We start from the raw sequence: 21,663 nt of genomic DNA on the forward strand, positions 1-21,663 counted from the left end.
TATGCATATATTACAAATGGGAACTCGAACTCATCTACCATAACATGCGCCCATAGTACAAGCTTGCCCCTTACGTCGCACCAATTTTTGTTTTCTAAGGTCACTGAAAGAGCTCTGAAAAGCCCTCTAGAAAGAGTGATACGAGGAGTATGTTCTTAGTTGTCAAACATTCCGCACGCCAACAGACCACCATGACCTTCGATGTCCCTGATGCCGGGAACTGCCTACGCTCGTGACCAGCTGGGTGAAATCATCAGCTCGTGAAATCATCAGCTGGTTTTATGACAGCGCCGCAATTGATCACAGGTGGGGAAGACCAGGTCTCGTCCTGATTGGTGAACCCTTGGACGACAAACACAAGCGGACGAGGCTTTCTCCACCAGCGTCGTGTGACCCTTCGCCAAGATACGTTCGCGGGGGAATGTGGACGCTGGTTCACCTGGTGACGGCCGAACGATCGATGGGCCATCAGCGGTTCGTGTGTTGGAACTGCGACGAAACTGGTCACATATCTTCATATTTTTGTAGGCAATATAAATGTACCGGTAGTCATATTTTTGAGGTGTCTTTAAGGTTTATACATTATACATTTTTGACGAAATCTATTGTAACTCGTTATTTAATGATGAATAAAGATTTGATTTGATTTGATATCCCAAGAGTGTCTGAGGCCCGAGGTCCTGCGTTGCTACCATTGCCAGATATACAGCGCGTTGCTCACTCACCAACACAACTTCGGTTCGAAAAACGCCAATCGCGTTCAGTCCACGGGGGTCACCTGAGCCCTTTAGGGTGGAACACTGTCTGACCTCCAAACAGTAGAGCAGCTCGCCCGGCTTCGTAAAGGAATTCACAAACACCGTCGGCCACGAACGCATCCCCAGAGATGACCGATCCTCCGTCGACACGGTTATCTTAGACGAGACGTCCATTGCCCTTATCGATACTATAGCTGTCCGCCAGTCTGATTGGAAATTGCACCAAACGTTATTTCGGACCCAGCCAGCCTGACGTCAACTTTCGGATGGCCAACAGAGCCAGTTGCCGTGTCTCAGATGGCAGCCACCTTAAGGTGGCCGTGCTCAGATCGTCCCATAACATTGACTATAAAATGTAAACGCGTGAGAAATAAGAGTGGAGTCATAAATTAAATACTGTACCAACTTGTGATCATGAACACACTTTTATCTTATAAATCGGTGAGATTATGTTATATTATTAATTATTAGATTATGGCTTATTTTATATGGAGGGAATTAATTTCAGCTATGACATAAGGCATATGGCATTTTTATGACCGTTAAGTAATTACAAAATACAATGTCTTGTCAATTTTAGAATACATAGCTACATAAAATAAGAAATTATATGGCGAGTCAGGTACGGTGTGGTATTGGCTTATGGACTATTAAACATCAATCATAAATAACTTAAGGACAAAACAATTAATAAACATTTCAGAACAAAATTATAATCTATGAGCTTACGAGCTATGAGAGAATTCACGCTCTTTGCTGTATCACAAAATTCTTACTTTATCCTGCCTGACTTTGGCCGGTACAGTTTTTTGTGCACTGACTACAGCTGTCTGTCTGTTTCTGTTCATAGACTAGACATATCATACATAATAACGGAACAAGATTGGTTAACTGTCAATTCCAAGTGTCAAATTTTGTTTTCGTGTCCCTTTCAGTTGTGCGTTTTACATGATTTAATTTTAATTTTAAAAGTGTCCTATTAATTTAACGTTCAAAATAAACCTGTAGCCGACATGACTTCTATTTTCGAGGAATCTTATGATGTTTTCGAGGAGTTGGGAAAGTAAGTAATTCATGATTTTCAAGAAACAGGCCACTACACTAACCATAGCTTATTCTTGTTCAGATTGTTATTATTGTTTATCCTATTGGAGTCTAATTAATTGGTTTATCAGGGAAACATTTTATCAGACTATTAACTTAAGTAGTCTGTGCTCAAGAAATCAAAGTCTTCTATTAAGTAGGAACATGTTACGGTAGGCCTAACATGTATGCCTAGTCAATGTAACTTAATAACTTACAGTACTAAACTAATACAATATTAAACTCATTAATTTTTTTTTTTTATTACATAAGTGTTAAGCCTAAACTTTCAGACCAGGAAAAAAACTACAGTATCATAAGTTAACAATCTATTTAACTTGTGGAGTCTATCAAGCAATCATCCCATTTCTGTTTTAGGGGACATTTTGCTGTTGTCAAAAGATGTGTACACAAATCGTCAGGCAATCAATTTGCAGGGAAATTTATCCGCAAGAAGCGAGTTTGTCGGGGTGTTCCAATGGAAGATATTCAGCGAGAAATTGACACATTGATGCAATTAAATCACTCAAATGTTATAAGACTGCATGAAGTCATTGATACTGGCCAAACCGTTATTCTACTTCTAGAGCTGTAAGTACTCTATTTTTATAGAAAGCTTGAGATATTGCTTATTGAGCAAGCATTCAAGGTGTGTACCTTTGATTGATTTAACTGTGTAAAACAGTTAAACTCAGTGTACAAAGTGTATGGTATTACTTAACAAACTTTGAACAAAATCTTAAATTTGTCCAAGTGATTTGTGTCAACAACTTGAATAAGTTAAAAATATGGAAAACAATTTCAAAAATGGAAAAATATGAAAATCACAATCTTTATACTTGATTTTCAAAACAGTTTCTGCCAATACGACTACAACGAACTTAGGCTATACAAAAAATTGTATTTTTGAATGAAAACCCAATTAAATTCAGTTTGTTAACATCTACGTGGTAAGTCTACTGTTTATAAAGTAGGCCCTGATGAATATGTATAACTTAAAGGCCTGATTAATTCTAAATTTTACTACCTATGCCTACTTAGATTATAAGTTGAATTCAGACACTTTGCACTCAAGCTCAACTGACAAACAATTGTTCTAGACACTACTCAACAAAAGCACAGGGATCCCACTGGACACCACTATGAGAAAGACACAATAATTCCTGATGAAAGGCAAACCAAATTCAGTGCTGGACAGACTTTAGCCAATGACTTGTTTAGTGCAGCATCGTGTTACCAAGTCTGTCGACCATCATTCAAGTGTCAACTGCATTAAAGAGGTTATGGCTGTTTCAGAGTCAGTGGAGGAGAGCTGTTTGACTTTGTAACAGAACACCAACATCTGTCCGAGTCACAAACAATTCATATAACACGCCAGATACTGGAGGCAGTGCAACACATGCACTCCCTACATATTGCTCACCTCGACCTTAAGGTAGGTCTACATTGATTGTTTTGCCAAAAAACAAAGAGTTATTTATTTCCTTTTTAAGATAGGTAGCCTCCAGATTACCAAGATTTACTATAGGCTAAAATGGCTTTAAAAAAATATCTGTATACACACAAAAAAAATATCTGTGTATACAGTAACCGATTAGATTGGGAAATCTCTTTTCCCTTGTAAAATCTGGTATATTTGTTATACTAGTTTGTGGTGATTGTAAAAGCATATTTTCTTGGCCTATGTGCAGTAGGTATGCAAAAAAACTACCAGGTCAGTTAAAGCAGTAGTATCAAAATCCAATTTGTGATTTTGAATTGATATTTTTTTTAATTTTTTTTATTTTGGTGGTTTTAGCGAATTTTCCATAAGGGCTATTATCATATGTCTCATGGTAAGACCTGGACCCAGGATCTATTGACTTTTTCATTTTGAGGTCCCCAGAGGCCAAAAACACCATCGGTTAAAATTTGTGTGTCCGTTAGCACAATAACTCGAACAAAAATCATCCGATTTTGATTAAATTTGGTACAAACAAGTCAAACTAGATTTATTCTAACGAGTTCGCAATCCATCATGATCGGATCATGGGAACTGGGTTTTGTGGGGGGTTTTATGGGGTAAAAATAGGTTTTTAATTTTTCACTCTCAAAACATAAAATTTCCCAATTTATTATCCAAACCATTTTTAAGGGCTTAAAAAAACAAATAATTTAGTACATCAAAGTGTTTTTGTACAGTTATTGGTTACGGAGAAAATCCAAAATATTGTAAATTTAAATTCCTACCTATGTCCTACCTATGTTTATGGAGAACAATAATAAACTGTTGTAGCCTACTTTGTTTGTTTATGGATGTATTTTGATCAAACTTTAATTCATTTACTTAATAATACTAAGCTATTTATTTCTATTTTACTAAAAAACACACTTTATTAATTAATCAGTCTTAATAGCTGTTATAATCCTTCAAAATTTGAGTGTGTATTTTGTTCTGTGTCATTGGCACACCTTATTTTTTAAATGCAGATGTGTTTATTTTTATAAATAAATTCTGTTCTCTCCTCCTTGTAGCAGCAAAACTAGATACTCTTTAAACTAACTAAATGTTATTTAAATAGGGAATGAATATGACATTCTAAAGGAGATATTTGAGTAAAAAAAAAAACAGGCAATTGGAAATTTGCTTAGACTGCGGGTTTGCTGCGGCGGGGGTATTGTTAAATACCATCATTAATAACCCAATGACAATGGTAGGCCTATCTGGGTCTAGTAGCGATCTCGCTTGGAATTCAATCAGCAACCTTCATATTTGAAGGCGAGCACTATAGCCTAACCAATCGGCTACTCAGACACTTTGTGGCTACATTGTAATTCAAACTTTGTCACATTTTGTTCATGGGGTTTAGTATTGAAAAAATGTTAACAATAATTTGTTTCAGCCTGAAAACATCTTGCTCATGGAAAAGACATCCCTTCCAACAATAAAAGTGATTGATTTCGGACTCTCCCAAAAGTTGGACTCCGTTTCTGAAATCAAAACAGTCTTTGGAACGCCTGAGTTTGTAGCTCCAGAAGTTGTTAATTTTGAAACCCTCTCCCTTGCTACTGATATGTGGGCAATTGGAGTAATCACCTATATTTTGTAAGTATTGCTGCCTACGCAACTATAAATACCTATAAATTAGTAGTATCAGTATGCTTTACCTATTTAAATCAATCATTTTAAAAAGTTAAACATAAAAAATTCATTTTTTAACTAGAATTTTGTAATTTATGATTAAATATAGTTTTTTAGCGGGAGTATATATCTTTGTTTCCAGATTTTAAGTACAGTAGGCATATTTATAATTTAATACAAAACTAGCTGTAAGCCTGCCCTTTGCATAGGAATCAAGAATCAAGGTATTAATTTAAAACTGTTTTTTCAGAACAGCGAGTGTAGAATTTGTATTTGGGGGCTCAGACAATTATTATTACCTTATCTATATATATAAAGCTCAAATACCACTGACACACAAACTCATCACGAAATCTCAGAAACCATAAGACCTAGGAACCTGAAACTTGGCAGGCATCTTCCTTTTGGGTAGTAGACACTCACTAAGAAAGGATTTTACCCTCCAACCTCTGGGCTCTGCCTCAGTGGCTCTGGAGTTTCCCATGTTAACCTTATGAGAAATGGAATTAATGAATCTTAACAGCTGTTTCAATTAAAGAAGTTGGTTCTGTTCTATGATGTTCAATAGCATTAAAGTTACAAGGATTACCAACAGGGTGCAGCACTATTATTTCTTTAACATTAATGTTTTATCCTCCTAGGCCGGAGGCTACATTGGTTATAAATACGGCCCCATTATAGTGCCTTCACACAGTCCACGAGGACAGTTGATGCAACCTACATGACTGTTGACAATTCTTTTACTTAGGTTGGTAGAGAATGTATATTGATGAGTCAAGTAATAGTGTCAGTTTAGCTGTTGTAAGCCACTTGTCCTAGTGCTCTTGCTGGTTTGAACAAAATTTTGTCATAAAAACGTATAGTAATTCTCATATAAATACGATAATGGACCCATGTGGTGGCTGAGCCTGTCGCACAATCACGGGCCCGTGTCCCGGTAAAATTTACCGAAAAATCCCGGTCATGGCTCACGGGCCCCCCCCCCCCGCACCACCACTGTTTTGACTTTGTGTTTTTCGGAAGGTCAGTGAATCTTTGTGTAGTAAAAGAGATGATTCTTGAGTATTAATTGTTATTTATTATTTTACAGATTGAGTGGCTTGTCTCCATTCCTTGGGGAAGACAAGCAACAAACATATACAAACGTTTCCACTGGAAGTTATACATTTGAACATAAAGCTTTTTCCGAAATCAGCTCTCTCGCCAAGGACTTTATTGCAAAATTACTCAAAAAATCACCGAGGTAGTTATTTAATACTTAAACTACTGTATTTAATATGTAGTGTATTTTTCTTTCTTGAATCTGTATTACCTTTTTGACCAATTTCAAGAGTTTTTGTTATAAAGGATGAAGTTTTTATAATGTGTTTCTCTCATAATTTTAAAGATTTCAGTCCTAAAAGGTAAGCACAGAAATTCCCTCAAAGGTTTTACGTATTTTCACGATTATAACTCACGGTATATGGTGGCTCCCTCAGGGAATAAATAAATGATTAATTAGGCCCTAAGTAGGCTACACTTAAAAAACCACAGAATTGCTGAATAGAAATCATCTCTTACATTGAGTATAAAATATGTTGAATATTAGTAATATAGCACTAAAATTAGATACAAAGACAGATATAAATTTCAATTTGCTAAGTAATATTAGGGCTTTGAAACTTTATACACAACAATTTTTTTTTATCCATTGTCAAGCCCTGGACATATTTTTATGTCCAATAGTTTATTATGATTAAGTTATCTTACTAATATTATATTTTAAATAAAGCGTTATTTTTTCATGCTTTTTGAGGTCAATTTTCTGTGGTTTACAAATTCAAAAGTTCACCTATTTTCTTGTAGCTTGGGAGGGGATATTCTGTACAGGGAACAATTGCAAGAATATTTTGATAGCTCAATCTTTTTCTCTTAATGCCATGTGGGGACCTAATTTAACTGATGTTATAGCCAAAAAACAATAACATGTTTTCTTGTCTATCAACATAAATAATATTAGGATACCAAATATTGTGCCATATTTGATCCGAATAGATTCCTTTAATTGTTGCAGAGAAAGGAACACAGTTGTACAATGTTTGAAGCATCACTGGATTCAACCCCAGGTATGTAAACTATTTAACATCTTCCCCCACTCAAAATACAAGACCATTTATGTAGGGGCATCGATCGGTCACAAAATTACCAATCCACTGCTCAAGTTCATAATCAACAGATTGACTTATATCATAGACAAAAAGAATTAATATAGACCGTCAGCTGTGCTGCGGTTACCATAGGTTCTGGCGCACACCACTGGGAGCGCCATGTAGTTACGGCCTATGCGCCACGTAACTACACGGCGCTCCCAGCAGTGTGTGCCAGAATCTATGGTAACCACTGCACGGCTGACAGTCTATGTTTAATTCATTTTTTCTACACTTATTTCTTTTTGTCTATGCTTATATTGCAAATTTAAATATTTTGGCTATCCTGCTGAATCGCTCTCTAATATTTTTTTGTGGCCAAGCATAAAATGCAATTCTTGTTTTCTTTGTATGCTGACTCGACAATACCCAGTAAGCTGATGAGTATTTTATAAATAAACACAAAAACATTCAATTGTTATTGTAAATAGGCATACTACTTAATTTCAAAAAATTGATGAGATTTTCTAAAAATATATACAGGGAGCGGCAAAATGATCTGACGGTTTTCTTTGCCGCCCTGTCAAGCGAGTGAGTGGCGGAGGGTGGTGGGAATAGAGGCGTTACAAAGCCAACGTGTGGACATTTTTAGTAGCCATGGAGCCGTGGGACAGCTGAGCACCATGACTTTGTAGTAGAAGTGATTTTAAAAGTGGCAATTCCTGTGTAGCTGTTCAGTACACGTTTCAATGTGGGTCAAAGAATTAAAGTCCCAACTCGAAACACCATTTTGCTGTAGGTGGGTAACTTTAGAGCTACTAGTTCAGCATTTAAACTTAAATCTGACTAGGTCGTGTAAAACTAAAGAGAGTGAGAAAGACTATGTGGTGTGATTGAAAGTGTGATTCGTCACTCAGAATGGCAACTTTGTCACGTGTAAGAAAATCAGTCACTACTTGTTCTGAAAAAGAGCTGCGCTTTGTATAACCACTGGGCTTCAACTGTTGCAGTTGCATGATTGCCATTTTGTATGAATGAAAATGCAGATCGTATTGTAATACTCTTCAACTGAGCGGCCAGACAAGTGCAGAGCTGCAGCTTATTTATATTTAGTTTAGGCTGCTGAGGACTAACTTCCACAGCTTATCTCACTCTCTTGGCACTCTCTGGTGTCCGAGCTGACCTTGGGCAGCCTGTTGACTTTTTTTCAACGCTATACTAGTAGCTCTGAAGTAACCTACCCACAGCAGAATGGTGTTTTGAGTTGGGACTTTTCCCCTTGGACCCACATTGAAACATTGAAACGTCTACGGTACTGCCGCTGAACAGCTACACGAATTGCTACTTTAAAAAAACACTTCCCATACAAATGCATGGTACTCAACTGTCCACAGCTCCATGGCTACTAAATATGTCCGCACGTAGGCTTTGTAACGCCCCAATTCCCACCAGCCTCCGCCACTCACTCGCTTGACAGGGTGGCAAAGAAAACCGTCAGATCATTTTGCCGCTCCCTGTATAGTGAAATTTACATACATGGTATTCATATGGTGTATTTTTTATATGACCCATAAAAATGTACACACACTTTCATGCATAATCTGAAACAAGTTCTAAAAACTTTTGTAAATAATTTAAACTACCTAATAAAAAATAGGCCTACAGAGAAAATTTTTAAATAATATTTTTTATTAGTATAGTTTATATGAATGGATATTTTAAACACTTCTCTTCTCTGTTGAATACAACAAATTAAAATGACCCCTTTAGTATCAAATCTATAAGGGTTGTAGTTGTAAATATACATACTGTAAAATTTAGAAAATTTTGTTAAAAAGAATCTATACAAAATTGTATTCAAAATTGCATTGTCAAAGGCTTGGATTTTGTATGATCTAGAAATGTAGTGAGTCAGTGCATGATTAGCGTATGGCATTGATAAACATAAGATAGATTTATAATCAATTGAAGTGATACAATAATGACGGAAATGGTGGATATTTTTATGGCCAAAAAAAGTCATGTCACATTACTTACATAATTCATCATTTCTTTTATGATTGTTCAAGACCTGTTATATATAGAGGATTTAGTTTAGATGTATGTAATAACAAAGTTTAAAAGTAAATAATGTACAATTAACTATCAAATATTGAGTCAACAAAAATAAGTTGGTGAGAATCAAATCTAGGATGCAATAACTGAAAGTTTTGGTTTTTAAAGAATTTTGAAGTCATATTAACTATGTTCAGTAAAGTCACTGTTTTGAAATGTTATAATGTTGTTATAAATATGATAAGTTTTTCTGTGCTGTATGGTTATAAAAGCGCAAGTAATTTCAAAATATTTAAGTTAAAAAGCTGATAGTTCATTAGTATCAAATTTTAAATGAAAAATGTCCTACAACGGTGAAAAATATACATTTACCGCATATCAACATTCAATGTGGAAAATGCATAAAAATGGAAAAAGGTGATACATATGATTGACACTTTATTCATTCAATATGCCAAAATTGACCATCAACGGAGAAGCTTGGCCTTCTTTTTTCTAATGTTCAAAATTTTTTTTATATGTCAATACAGTGTACCCTACCGTAGCTATTTTTTTAAGTGGAGATTTGTTGTGAGTTACAACACATATCAGACTTTCAACAAATTATTTAGCAGCCGGTTTTACCCTAATAGTTCAGCCAATGCTGATCTGATATCACATTAAGGTGGTCTGGTAGAATGTGTGAGATAGCAGAACAACACAGTCAATTTATTGATTCCTTTGGCCTTCATCCAATATCCTTCCTGCCTTGTGGTTGCCTACTCGTTTCTTTAGTGTTCTTACTTTCATAGATAAATAAACAGTACATAATGTTGTAAATTTCATGTAAGTAATTATGTTGTTACTATTTATAATTTGTAGAGATTATTTCTTATCAAAATAAACATTTTTTGGTATATTCAAAGAGTTAAACTAAATAACTCTTTTGTTTGTTATTTTTTTTTTAACTGGTATGTTACAAAAACAATAAACCTCAAATGATTTTACCAAATACAGAAGTAATCCACTTTTATTATGTTTTCTTTTGCTTTAATCTTTAAACTAACACATTATAGTTGATACTATTAACTAAAATACCATTAAAAACCAAATGAAAATTTAACTAAAAAACTCTTTAGCGTTTTCCAAAAATCGCACTCCTTCACCTTCAAAAATCTGCTTCTCAAATTTGTAAAATTTCTCGGATTTTTACAGTTTTTTTATTGAACAAGCAGCTGGCATCCGAGAATTTTTTTGTTTTTGAAGAAAGATTTTGAAAATTTTTAGTATGTAAAAAAGGGGGCGAAAAATTTAAATTTTGAACTGCCCTAACTTTTGATAGGATTTATGTAGAGATCTCTAGTTTGCGCCATTCTTTTATTTTTTTCATGCCCTCACATTTGATATGAAGGGGTACCTTAATGCAATTTTAAAGTTTTAAGTTATGGGTAGGGGGAGAAAGGGGGTGAATGGGAACTTCACATTAAATTCACAAAAATCGTGGCCCATATGTCAATTTACGATTCCAGCAAACTGCTTATTTCAATGTTACACCTAAACAATAAAATATCTACTTCCCTATACGGAAATTCGTTAAAAGTAAATTATCTAATATCTGCAAATTATCAAAACATTATTTATAAATTAAAATCATAAACTTAACTGTAAACAATCCTACTTTAACAGTTCTCATTGTGCATCACAGCCTTTTGTTGTGGCTCTTGGTTCAATTTAGCTATGTTGTCATGAATGAAAAATCAAATAATAGTGCTGCACCCTGTCGGTGAACCTTATAACTTTTAATAATATTGAATATCATAGAACAAATTGTGTAATTGAAACAGCTGACAAAATCCTTTAATCTATTTTAAATATGAACTAGTGGCCTGTAGGGGCCATAGCCCCTAATTTAGACTACAAAAAAAAACATATATAAAAAGACAAATATTCGAAATATCTTTTTAAAATTATCAATTTTATGTTAGCCTACTTAAAATTAACAGTGTTTCTTGTTTTATATCTTGGTTTTTCTTCCGTTTTAGTCGTATATTAGTTGCTTCTGATGTGTCAATGAAAGACAATAGTAAAATAATGATTGAATCAATAACACAACATATTAACAAATGGAAACGTGCACACGGTTTGGCCTGAGCCCGGAGAACGACGAATCAGAGCTGAAATCATACAGCCAAACATTGCACATCTTTTTTAGTTTGAAATTGAAGATTTGTTTTTTAATCTTACGAATTCTGTTATAGTTTCCATTTTGAGAACCAAATGTAAAGGTTAAAATTATTATTAATTATTATGAAGGCAACTCCCCATTTTGCGGTAGTAAGTCAAAAATATATCTATCAATTTGTCCCTGAATTTTAAGACAGTAAGGCCCATTTCCCGGAATCTCTTTTTGTGTAGCGCAAAGCGACGCAAAAGCTATTGTACTGTTGTATTGCCTTATGTTTTTTATGAATTTCGAATCATGTAAAAACAATTATTTTAGTTCGTCATTTACTTGTGGTTGTGGCGTGTCCATTGTGGCAACATGCGTTGAAATGTCCATTTGTGGCCTCCTCTGCGAAGTGAAATGCGCCACAATGCATGCAAGTGCTTTAAGAGGACATAGATTGTGAGAAACAACACTCAACTCATTTTCCAGCGTTCTTCTAAAGACAGGTTGTAAAACAGCTTCTGGATTTCTTTCACGGTTAGTCCCTACATGACGTTTTCTTTGGCATTTCTTAAGTCTGTGGAATTCCTGGACACTCTTCCACGTCTTGCAAGTCTTCCCCTACCATGTCTAGTTACTTCACTCATTAGTCATTATAAAAACGGAAAACAAAAAAATTAAACACAATTCATTTCGAAACATTATTTACCAACATTGACTTTCGGAATAAATGTAAACATTGCAAATAAATAAGTGACAGCTGATAGAATGCAGACGTTTTTCAGTCCCCATGCATTTCTTATGGTGGATATTTTACGTTTTATCCCGTTTTCTGGTAACTTTATGGGAATTCTGCTATTTTTCCCGAGTCCCTGGGGTCAAGACCTTTAATTTAAGACCCCTCCCACTTTTCTGCGATTTGCCAGACGTCCACAATTTTCTGGTAAAAATTTTGTCTTACAGAATTATATATATAGATACTCATAAGGTTAACATGGGAAACTCCAGAGCCACTGGGGCAGAGCCCGAAAGGATTTTTGAGATAAGAATATGTCTATATGTTAATCGGGAATGTGAGCTATCATCCTACCAAATTTCAGCCCAATCCGACCAGTAGTTAAAGCGTGATTGAACATCAAACAAACAAACAAATAAACAAACACACACACAAACTTTCACATTTATAATATTAGTAAGATTTCTTATATTATTTCATTTACTTTATTTTTTTCTTTTTTTTCTTTTAATAATGTAGATTTCTGTAACCAATACGAATACACACAAGTTGTAGCAGTGGCATTTTTACTTTCTCCCCCTATACATAGTATATGGAGAATGTACCTATTGTTTTCGTCAAAATTTTTGAATTACAGTTTTGAGGGGATATATCCGTTTTGGGTCCTCCTGAACTCAAAAAAATTGTTTTCAAAGTGATGTCTGTGTGTGTGTGTGTGTGTGTGTGTGTGTGTGTGTAGATGTGTACAGAGCTACAGACTACACCTTTAGTCCGATTTTGATGAAATTTAGTATGTATGAAATTTGGGCAATTTTTTCAAAATTTTGATTTTTAATGGTGATTTTCCCATAAAACCCCATTAATAATGGAAAAATCCAATTTTCTCAAAAACGGCCCGAACGATTTTGATAAAAATTTTGTAGCTTTAGTCCTTTAAATTCTGAACGAAATGGTACAAATTCCATATCCGTAAAAATTACAGTTCAAAAGTAAATGTAACTTATGTTATTTTCCCATAAAACCTCATAAAATAACAAAAAATTGTATTTTAGAAAAAAAAACAGTCTCGATTAAAATTTTTATGTTATATGGTCCTTTAAATTTTGAACAAACTAGTACAAATCCCATTTCCGTAAAAATTACGGTTAAAACATTATTGTAACTTATGTTATTTTCCCATAAAAACCCTATAAAATAGAGACAAATTGGATTTTAGGAAAAAAACTGTTCTCGATTAAAATTTGTATGTTGTGGTCCTTTAAATTTGAACAAAATGGTGCAAATTTAATTTCTGTATAAATTACAGTTCAAAATTGATTGTAACTTATGTTATTTTCCTATAAAAAACCATAAAATAACAAAAAATTTGGCTTTAGGAAAAAAGCCGGCTTTGATTAAAATTAATTTGTTATGGTCCTTATAATTCTAAATAAAATAGTGCAACCCCCCGGATTGCTGTAACAATTACGGTTCAAAAGTTATTGCATGTGATTTTTCCCTATAAAATATCATAGCTACTCCCACCGCTTACTCATATTAAAGGTTGTTGGCAAGCTTATGGGAGAAAGTATGTGTCAGATTGCTGATACTGTTTATTATTTTTAAATTAAGCTCCAATAAATTATATTCTAATGTCTTGTCATGCTTGGTCAAGTTAACCAGTCAATGACTACTTATCATGACAAGGAGCAAACTTTCACCAGAATTAGCATGCTTCCTTGAGTGAGTGACCTTTGCCTCTTAGATAACTTATCAGTGTGTAGTCAAACGCCTCATCTTCAGTCTCAGTCTCGTGCATGTCTTCTCTTTGACCGGTTCATGACTCATGAGAATTTTACCTTTGAACCACTAATTTCAGCCAAACAATGGTATTTATACTTTCTGTCATTAACTAAATGTACAAAATATGTTAGTTAATAAGATTATTGTGATTTAGATTTTTTAGAACAGTATTGTGGTTGGGACTGATTGAACTCTTGCCAATTCCATGTGGTTATGTGTGAGGTTTATCCTCTTTTGGTTTTGATAATTCATTATTATCTTCAAGCGGTGGCTTTGGGGTTGGATTAATTTTTTTACAAGTCAGATAATGAAAAATGATTATTTTACTTTTTAAAATTTCACTTCTAGTGCATTTACCAAAACATTGCTAAATTGTTTTCCGACAGGCTAATGTTTTACCAATAGTGTCATGTCAATCAGGTTAACTTTTTGCTTACTCATTCCTTAAATTAATTTTTTTCTTGGTATTCAAAAAGAAAATTACGCTGTCAATTCATTGACAACAGTACAACAATTTATTATAGTTTGTTGTCTCATTATTGCATTCCCTCAATAGGGAAGAAACTATTACCATAGGTGGCATAGTAAGTCCTACACCTGGGACAATTTTGATTTTCCATTTGAAAAATTGAAAATGTGATTCCTAATAAATAAATTTGGCCAACATCGCAAGCTACATAAAAAATTACAGTGCTCTTAATAACATCAACACCTCTTCATGACCAAGGTTGACAAGAAATAAGACTTAAGACTGTGGTTTTATTTTCTGCTGGTTTTGAGTTAAACTCTAATCTGTAATTAATACAGCCAACATTTCTAAGATAGCTTAAAATATCTTTTGATTTAAATAAATAAATAAATAGTTCCTTCATTCATGTCATGAATTGTAATAGCTTGTTAATCTCATTGCAAGTCAACCCCAAAACCTTGGCCTCTTAATCGAGTCAGGGAAGTAAAATAAATACCCCCGCCACAGCAAACCTGCAGACTAAGCGAATTTACATTTGCCTGATTGTATTTACACTATAATGTCTCCTTAAAAATATCAAATTTATTCCCCATTTAAATAGAACTAGCTGTTACCCACAGGCTTCACCCCGTTTGACTTCATAAGTATTAATAAAACTATTGATTGGTTAAGTTAAACCTGAAATTAACAAAATACAGTAAAACAAACAAATAATCACACCTGATTTTAATAAGGTAATAAATTGAAAGAATAACAAACAAATAAGTACAGCTGAGGTATTTTTAACATTAGGTATATGGAAAGTTCCCTTTAGAAAGGAATTACGACCTTAAAGGGCAATTTATGAAATAATGGATAATTTTGCACAAGGTTTAGCGTCATGAAGAACATTTTTAGTATATGGTTTATGGGGGTGTGACATGTAGTTTTCTCAAAAGTTCATGGGTACTTTTGGCTTTATATAAAGACTAGCTGTACCCACGGGCTTTGCCCCGTTTTACTTCATAAGTGAGCTCGTTCGCATGGATCAATCACGTCCTGGTTGAAGTTCGTTCGCTACGCTCACTCACCTTTAGGTTGGAGCTCGTTCGCTCCGCTCACTTGCCTTCAGGTTAGCTCGTTCGCTACGCTACCTCGCTTCCAAGTTGAAGTTCGTTCGCTACGCTCACTCACCTTTTGGTTGCAAATTGGCTGTAGTCATAAATTTTAAAAAATAATTGTGCTGCATCCTGTTGGTAATCCTTGTAACTTTAATGCTATTGAACATCATAAAACAGAACCAACTTGTTTAATTGAAACAGCTGTTAAGAAATTCCTTTTAAAATATGAAAAATCATAAGGTTAACATGGGAAACTCCAGAGCCCGAAAGCCCGATCAGAATAAAAACTACTTAGTTTTCCTATTTAATGCCTAAAGAATCAGTGTACCGAATTTCAGCCTCCTAGGTAAATGGGAAGTGGGAGAATTAGTGATAAGTGAGTGAGTGAGTGAGTGAGTCAGTCAGTGAGGGCTTTGCCTTTTATATATTTAGATTAGTTTAACGAGTACTTAGGTTTGCTGCAACAGGGAGGGTAAAAAAGTGTTTTTTTATTTTTTTTTTTATTTTCATAGTTTAGTAAGAAATAAATGCATTTTCCAAATGTGATCAAAATATGTTCATAAACAAGCAAACTACAACAGTTTACATTCTCCATAAGAATAACATGGGAATTTTAAATTTATTATTTTTTTGAATTTTCAACTCTGTAGACATTATTGTTACACGATAATTACCTAGGGTTATCTAGTAAAAACACAGATTACCAGTGTACGGAATTTTCTCCGTAACCATTAGGCGCATAATAACGCTTCAATATACTAAATAATTTGTGTTTTTTTTTTTAAGCTCCACAAAATAGTTTGGAAAGAAATTGCTAAATTTTATGTTTTTGGGTCAAAAATATGAAAAACCAATTTTTACCCCATAAAACCCTCCATAAACCCCTTTCCCATAGTCCGATCATGCTGGTTCGCGAACTCGTTCAAATAAATGTAGGTTTACACATTTATACAAACTTCATCAAAATCTGATCATTTTTGCTTGAGGTATCGTGCTAAAGGACACATATATGTAGCCTATATATATTTGAATTTGAACGGATGGTGTTTTTGGCCCCAAGCAACCTCAAAACGAAAAAGTAAATCGGTGCCGGGTCCAGGTCTTACCATGAGTACTACAGTAATAGCTTATTCCCTATATGGGAAATTCGCTAAATACTGAACAAATAAAAAATAACATCTTCATCCAACCTTCATACAATCTTCACTGCACATTCCTTCCCGTAACCTAGGGTGATAGGGTGAAAGCGGATGCTATTCAGTTAGGTTCCAGATAAAACCATAAACTCACTCAGATGTTACTAAATTACTGTGCTACTGACTTGCATTTTACATTGGTTATGCGTGCTTCGTGCTGTGAAATCTCAAATCTGTAACTGAGCTGTAGTTAAGTAAGGGATTATGATGGTGATTCTGTTTTTATTAACATCAAATGTTAGTAGTTGCCCGCTATTGTTTAATATTTTAGTCTTGTTTGTGTTTAATGAAAATTAATATGTCATAAGGATTCAAAAATCTTTTTGAAATGCTCTTGCATCATTCCATTATTCCATAACCAATACCCTGCAGGCTTCTTTGAAAACATAATATCAATCAATTATAAAAATTATATAATATTTATTGGAAATGCTAAGCAAGTTCACTTTAATACTAACACTTTAAAGTAAACTTGACTTTCATTGAAAGTCATTGAGGGTTAGTTACTATAGTTGACTGTTTGACAATGGATAGAACTAAACATTTCATACTGATGTTAAAGTTGAAGCCAGTTATAGGATAAAAAAATGACATAGTTGAATTTAGCCACTGACAGTGTGCGCTGAAGTAAATTACTGATTAGTGTCAACATGTATCCTTATTAAACTGAAAGGACAACTTGCTATAAACTATAGAAACTTTTAGGTCACAACAACTATCATAGTAAACAAAAATGGGGGGGGGGGGGTGATAGAAATTCTGACTGTAGAACACCCTGTAGACCCCCCCCCCTGACCCCTGTGGACCCTGTTTGACTGAACTATTTTAAAATTAAAATTCTGGCTACATCAGGTCTATACAGGTGGGATGTCTACTTCAGTATCAAAAAGTCAATAGTTGACTACAAAAATACATAAAACTCGTAACATTTGTAATTTGATTTTTTAAATCTCCAACTCCTCCAGGTGCCGGACGTCATAGCCAGTCCACTTTCCGTTTTTGACGCCGTCCAATCAGGAGATGTCACAGCAGTTGAACAAATTTTACACCTTGACCTTAATCAGATTGACAAGGTGCGTTAAGTTTTGCATTTACTTCCTTAAGGTAGGCAAAAAAATGGTGTAAGAAATTCTCTAAAACCGCCTAAATGTTGTGAACAGAGTATAGACGCAAAATGTCTTTTGAGCTATGAATTATGTTTCTGATGTGGAGAAATAAATCCAATCAACTGAGCCAAATTAACTGTTATGATTTGAGGTTGATGACGTAACATAGAGTTAAAGCCATAAGTTTCAAGTATATTTGTGAGGATAGCAGGGAAAGAGTCCACTCTGGCACAAGAAATACATATTTTTTTAGTCACTCCACTCCAATCGTTTAGACCAAAATTGTTACCGATATAGCTGGAAATAATTCACAACCTCTCTGCAATCTTTACATTTCTTTAAATACTTTTTTGGTAATTTTAACTAATAAAAACTATGTTTTTCACATTTAAATTTTCTTACGCAGAATGGAGAGTCAGTGTTGCACGTGGCGGTGAGAGCTGATAATACAGAGATCACACGACTGTTGCTCTCCAGTGGTGCCAACCTAGCAGCCGCAGACAGTATGGGTGAGACAGCAGTTTTCCACGCAGCGAGGCACGGCAACGAGCAACAGTTGGCACTCCTGATCAGAGCCGGCTCTAGCCTCACCAGCTGCAACAAGGTGAGGACAGTAAACATTGGTTGGTTTTTCCTTGATATTTTTTGTTATTGAAAATTTTAATGTTGTTTACACCTTTAAACAAATATACAAGGTGTCACAAAATCTATTAGAATATCTACAAGGGTCGTCCACAAAATAACCTCCGTTTTGAAATAAAATGTTTTAATCCAGTAGAGATACAAAAATTGCATTACATAGATTTTAAAACTACAGTTTTTCTCTGCTATTATACATAATTCACCAAAGAAATTTAAGCACTTATTATATCTTTTAACAGTTTTTAAAATTCCGTCTCTAAAAAAATCTGCTGCCTGAGAAAGATGCAAACCTTTCACAGCGCTTTGAAACACTGTTTGCGTCACTCGCAAACTTCTGAGATGGAAACCACCGCTTCATGTTCAGGAAAAGGTGAAAGTCACTGGGAGCTAAGTCCGGGCTGTAGGGGGGGGGGGGAGGGGTCAAAAACGTCCCATTTGAACTTTTCCAAAAGTTCAGTTGTTCTTTGTCCTTTGTGAGGGCAAACACAAAGCCTTATGTACAAACACAAAGCCAGATGTCAGATGACCAAGATGCTCATTGTAGCCGTTTTAAAGTTTCACAATAAAATGTAGATGTAATGGTCGTTCCACGCTCCATAAATTGACTTTTATCATATATTGTACGTATTTTCTTATAGATTTTATGATCCTTGTTAATCAGCTAAAGACAATTTTAAAGTTAGTCTCAACTGGTTAATTATTTGTTTTGCTATTTAACACTAGATTTTACAACATATATTTTAAGCCTAAGTTTACAAAAATAACCCCCAATAATGCTAGTTTTTAATTGCTTGCAGCAGGGATTTTGTTTCCCTCGAGAAGATAGTCAACATGTGTTTGGATCCCTTTTTGCCACGTTTTCACCAAAGATTTTAGCAAAATGGACTTTAGCTATTGACAAAACTTTTGGCTTTATTTAACTTTCTTCACAAAAAGATAAATTAATTTTCCTTGGTTTTGTTGGTCAGGAAGGTGACACACCTCTACACATTGCAGCGACATGGGGTCACCTAGAATGTGTCAAGTTGTTGGTAGAGAGCAGAGCTCTTGTAGATGTGGTTAACCACCAGGGGGCGACTCCTCTACATCTCTCTCTCACTCACAGACACTCAGACGTAGCCACGTACCTCATACACCAGGCCGGGGCCGATGTAGAACTGCAAGACATGGTGAGGCACCTGTTGAATAAGAAATTAAGTTTCAGTGGGATAAAAATCTTTAATTTGTGTTCTTGTCCTTTCACAAAATACATATGTTATGTGGTGTAGAGACTTTGATAGTTGTGGAGGTTTTGTTGATTCAAATCAGAAAAATCACTTAACAAAATATATTGCCAAGCCAAGTTTCAAATTAGTAACAAGTGAATGCTTTATCACTACAGCTATAATTTTAAGTCATAAGGTTTTGAACTATTAACGCTCGACCCACCATGATAACCAGAGGCTGAAAACTTGATTTTATTTAATCAAACTGATTGGATCAATAATTTTTAACACAGTGCATAGTGTGGTAATAGTAAAGCAATTCAGTCCTTATGTTTCTGGTTAAAATACCACCCAATCATAAATGAATTATTTGATTGTAAGCCTAATGATACTCTGATACTCTTGCAGTGGTTAGAACTAACTCAAGCCCTACACCAACTTATACAGAGTGTTGTTTTTTTTTTACTCAACCCAAGTTACAAGTATGTAAAGACAATATTTAATGACAAAACATCCTCATGTTAGTATCTCTTTTTACTTTACTTCATTGCCAATCAGCTAATATGCATTGTTGCATAGTTATATTGCAAATGAGTTTTAGTATTATTGTTAATATTTATTGTGAATATACTCATCATGGGTAAAAAGCTCAAAAAGTATGTAAATTGTACGATAAGATAAAATCATTGGTTTTATGCCGAGATAGGTTTGAATTTATGTTTCCATGGGTGATTTCAGTAAGTAAAAAATCAGTCATCTTTAGAAAACTATGAAAACTTAGACCATCAATACATATGGTACTTTATTTTAGCTTGCAAAAACACCATGTTGAGTCTCATTTACAATAATTTCTCAATAACTCTAAACCTCATAGATATAATGTATATGCAACAATGCATATTAGCAGATTGACAATGAAGTAAGGAAAACAGGTATATATGTAAATTTAAGCTGGTTTTGTCGTTAAAAAGTGTCTTTCAATAGGTAGTTTTGTTCAACCAAAAGCTCTAGGCCAGGATTTTGTAGATCGATTGTATACATTTTCTACATTTTAGCGAATTTCCCATAGGGAATAAGCTATTACCGTAGTACTCATGGTAAGACCTGGGCGCGGGACCGATTTTATTTTTCGTTTTGAGGTCCCTATAGGCCAAAAACACCATCCGTTCAAATTCATATATATATATTTATATATTTATATATATACTAGCTGACCCGGCGAACTTCGTATCGCCTAAGTTATAGGTTTCCCCTAAGACAGACCGATGGAAAGAAAGTACCGTTACGTTTAATTTTCAAGATGATCTCGTTCGCATCGCTCAATCACGTCCTGGTTGAAGTTCGTTCGCTACGCTCACTCACCTTTGGGTTGGAGCTCGTTCGCTACGCTCACTCACCTTTAGGTTGGAGCTCGTTCGCTGCGCTCACTTGCCTTCAGGTTAGCTCGTTCGCTACGCTCACTCGCCTCCAGGTTGAGGTTCGTTCGCTACGCTCACTCACCTTTTGGTTGCAAATTAGCTGTTGTCATAAATGTAAAAGAAATAATAGTGCTGCACCCTGTTGGTAATCCTTGTAACTTTAATGCTATTGAACATCATAGAACAGAACCAACTTGTTTAATTGAAACAGCTGTTAAGATTCATTAATTCCATTTCTCATAAGGTTAACATGGGAAACTCCAGAGCCACTGGGGCGGAGCCCTTTTAAGAATTAGGAATGTCGGCCATAGTCACTAACAAGACTACAAGATCGTGCCACTCATCCTACACTCATCTCCATTCATACTTGGCTTAAAATACCTACATAGTATGGTCGCCATTTCATAAGAAAGTATAAGTATAAAGTATAATTTCGAAACGGGAAATAGTTTACGTCCGATTCGCATACCTACAGAATTTACACACCAAATTTCATAACGATCGGTGAAGTCGTTCCGGAGGAGTTTGCAGACAAACACTGTGACACGAGAATTTTATATATTAGATATATATATGTGTCTGTCAGCACGATAACTCGAGCAAAAATGATCCGATTTTGATGAAATTTTGTACAAACGTGTAAACCTACGTTTATTCGAACGAGTTCGCGATCCAGCATGATCGGACCATGGGAACGGGTGTTTACGGGGGGTTTTATGG

General features: G+C 34.8%; 1 protein-coding gene across 1 annotated transcript in view; it reads left to right on the top strand.

The window, feature by feature from the left end:
- Positions 1 to 1,771: 1,771 nt before the first annotated feature.
- The window catches only part of LOC129003698 (death-associated protein kinase 1-like), a 51,579-nt gene continuing 31,687 nt past the window's right edge, over positions 1,772 to 21,663 (top strand). The window contains exons 1-9 of the mRNA XM_054431997.1: positions 1,772 to 1,821; positions 2,220 to 2,432; positions 3,138 to 3,276; positions 4,724 to 4,926; positions 6,053 to 6,205; positions 7,016 to 7,067; positions 17,538 to 17,645; positions 18,085 to 18,282; positions 19,289 to 19,489. Coding sequence (XP_054287972.1) covers positions 1,772 to 1,821; positions 2,220 to 2,432; positions 3,138 to 3,276; positions 4,724 to 4,926; positions 6,053 to 6,205; positions 7,016 to 7,067; positions 17,538 to 17,645; positions 18,085 to 18,282; positions 19,289 to 19,489 — 1,317 coding nt within the window. The remainder of the gene's footprint in view (positions 1,822 to 2,219; positions 2,433 to 3,137; positions 3,277 to 4,723; positions 4,927 to 6,052; positions 6,206 to 7,015; positions 7,068 to 17,537; positions 17,646 to 18,084; positions 18,283 to 19,288; positions 19,490 to 21,663) is intronic.

Source organism: Macrosteles quadrilineatus, unplaced genomic scaffold (genome assembly GCF_028750875.1).
Source record: "Macrosteles quadrilineatus isolate MER2022 unplaced genomic scaffold, UCM_ALF_1.0 Scaffold_9__3_contigs__length_116548681, whole genome shotgun sequence".
Classification (NCBI taxonomy): domain Eukaryota; kingdom Metazoa; phylum Arthropoda; class Insecta; order Hemiptera; family Cicadellidae; genus Macrosteles; species Macrosteles quadrilineatus.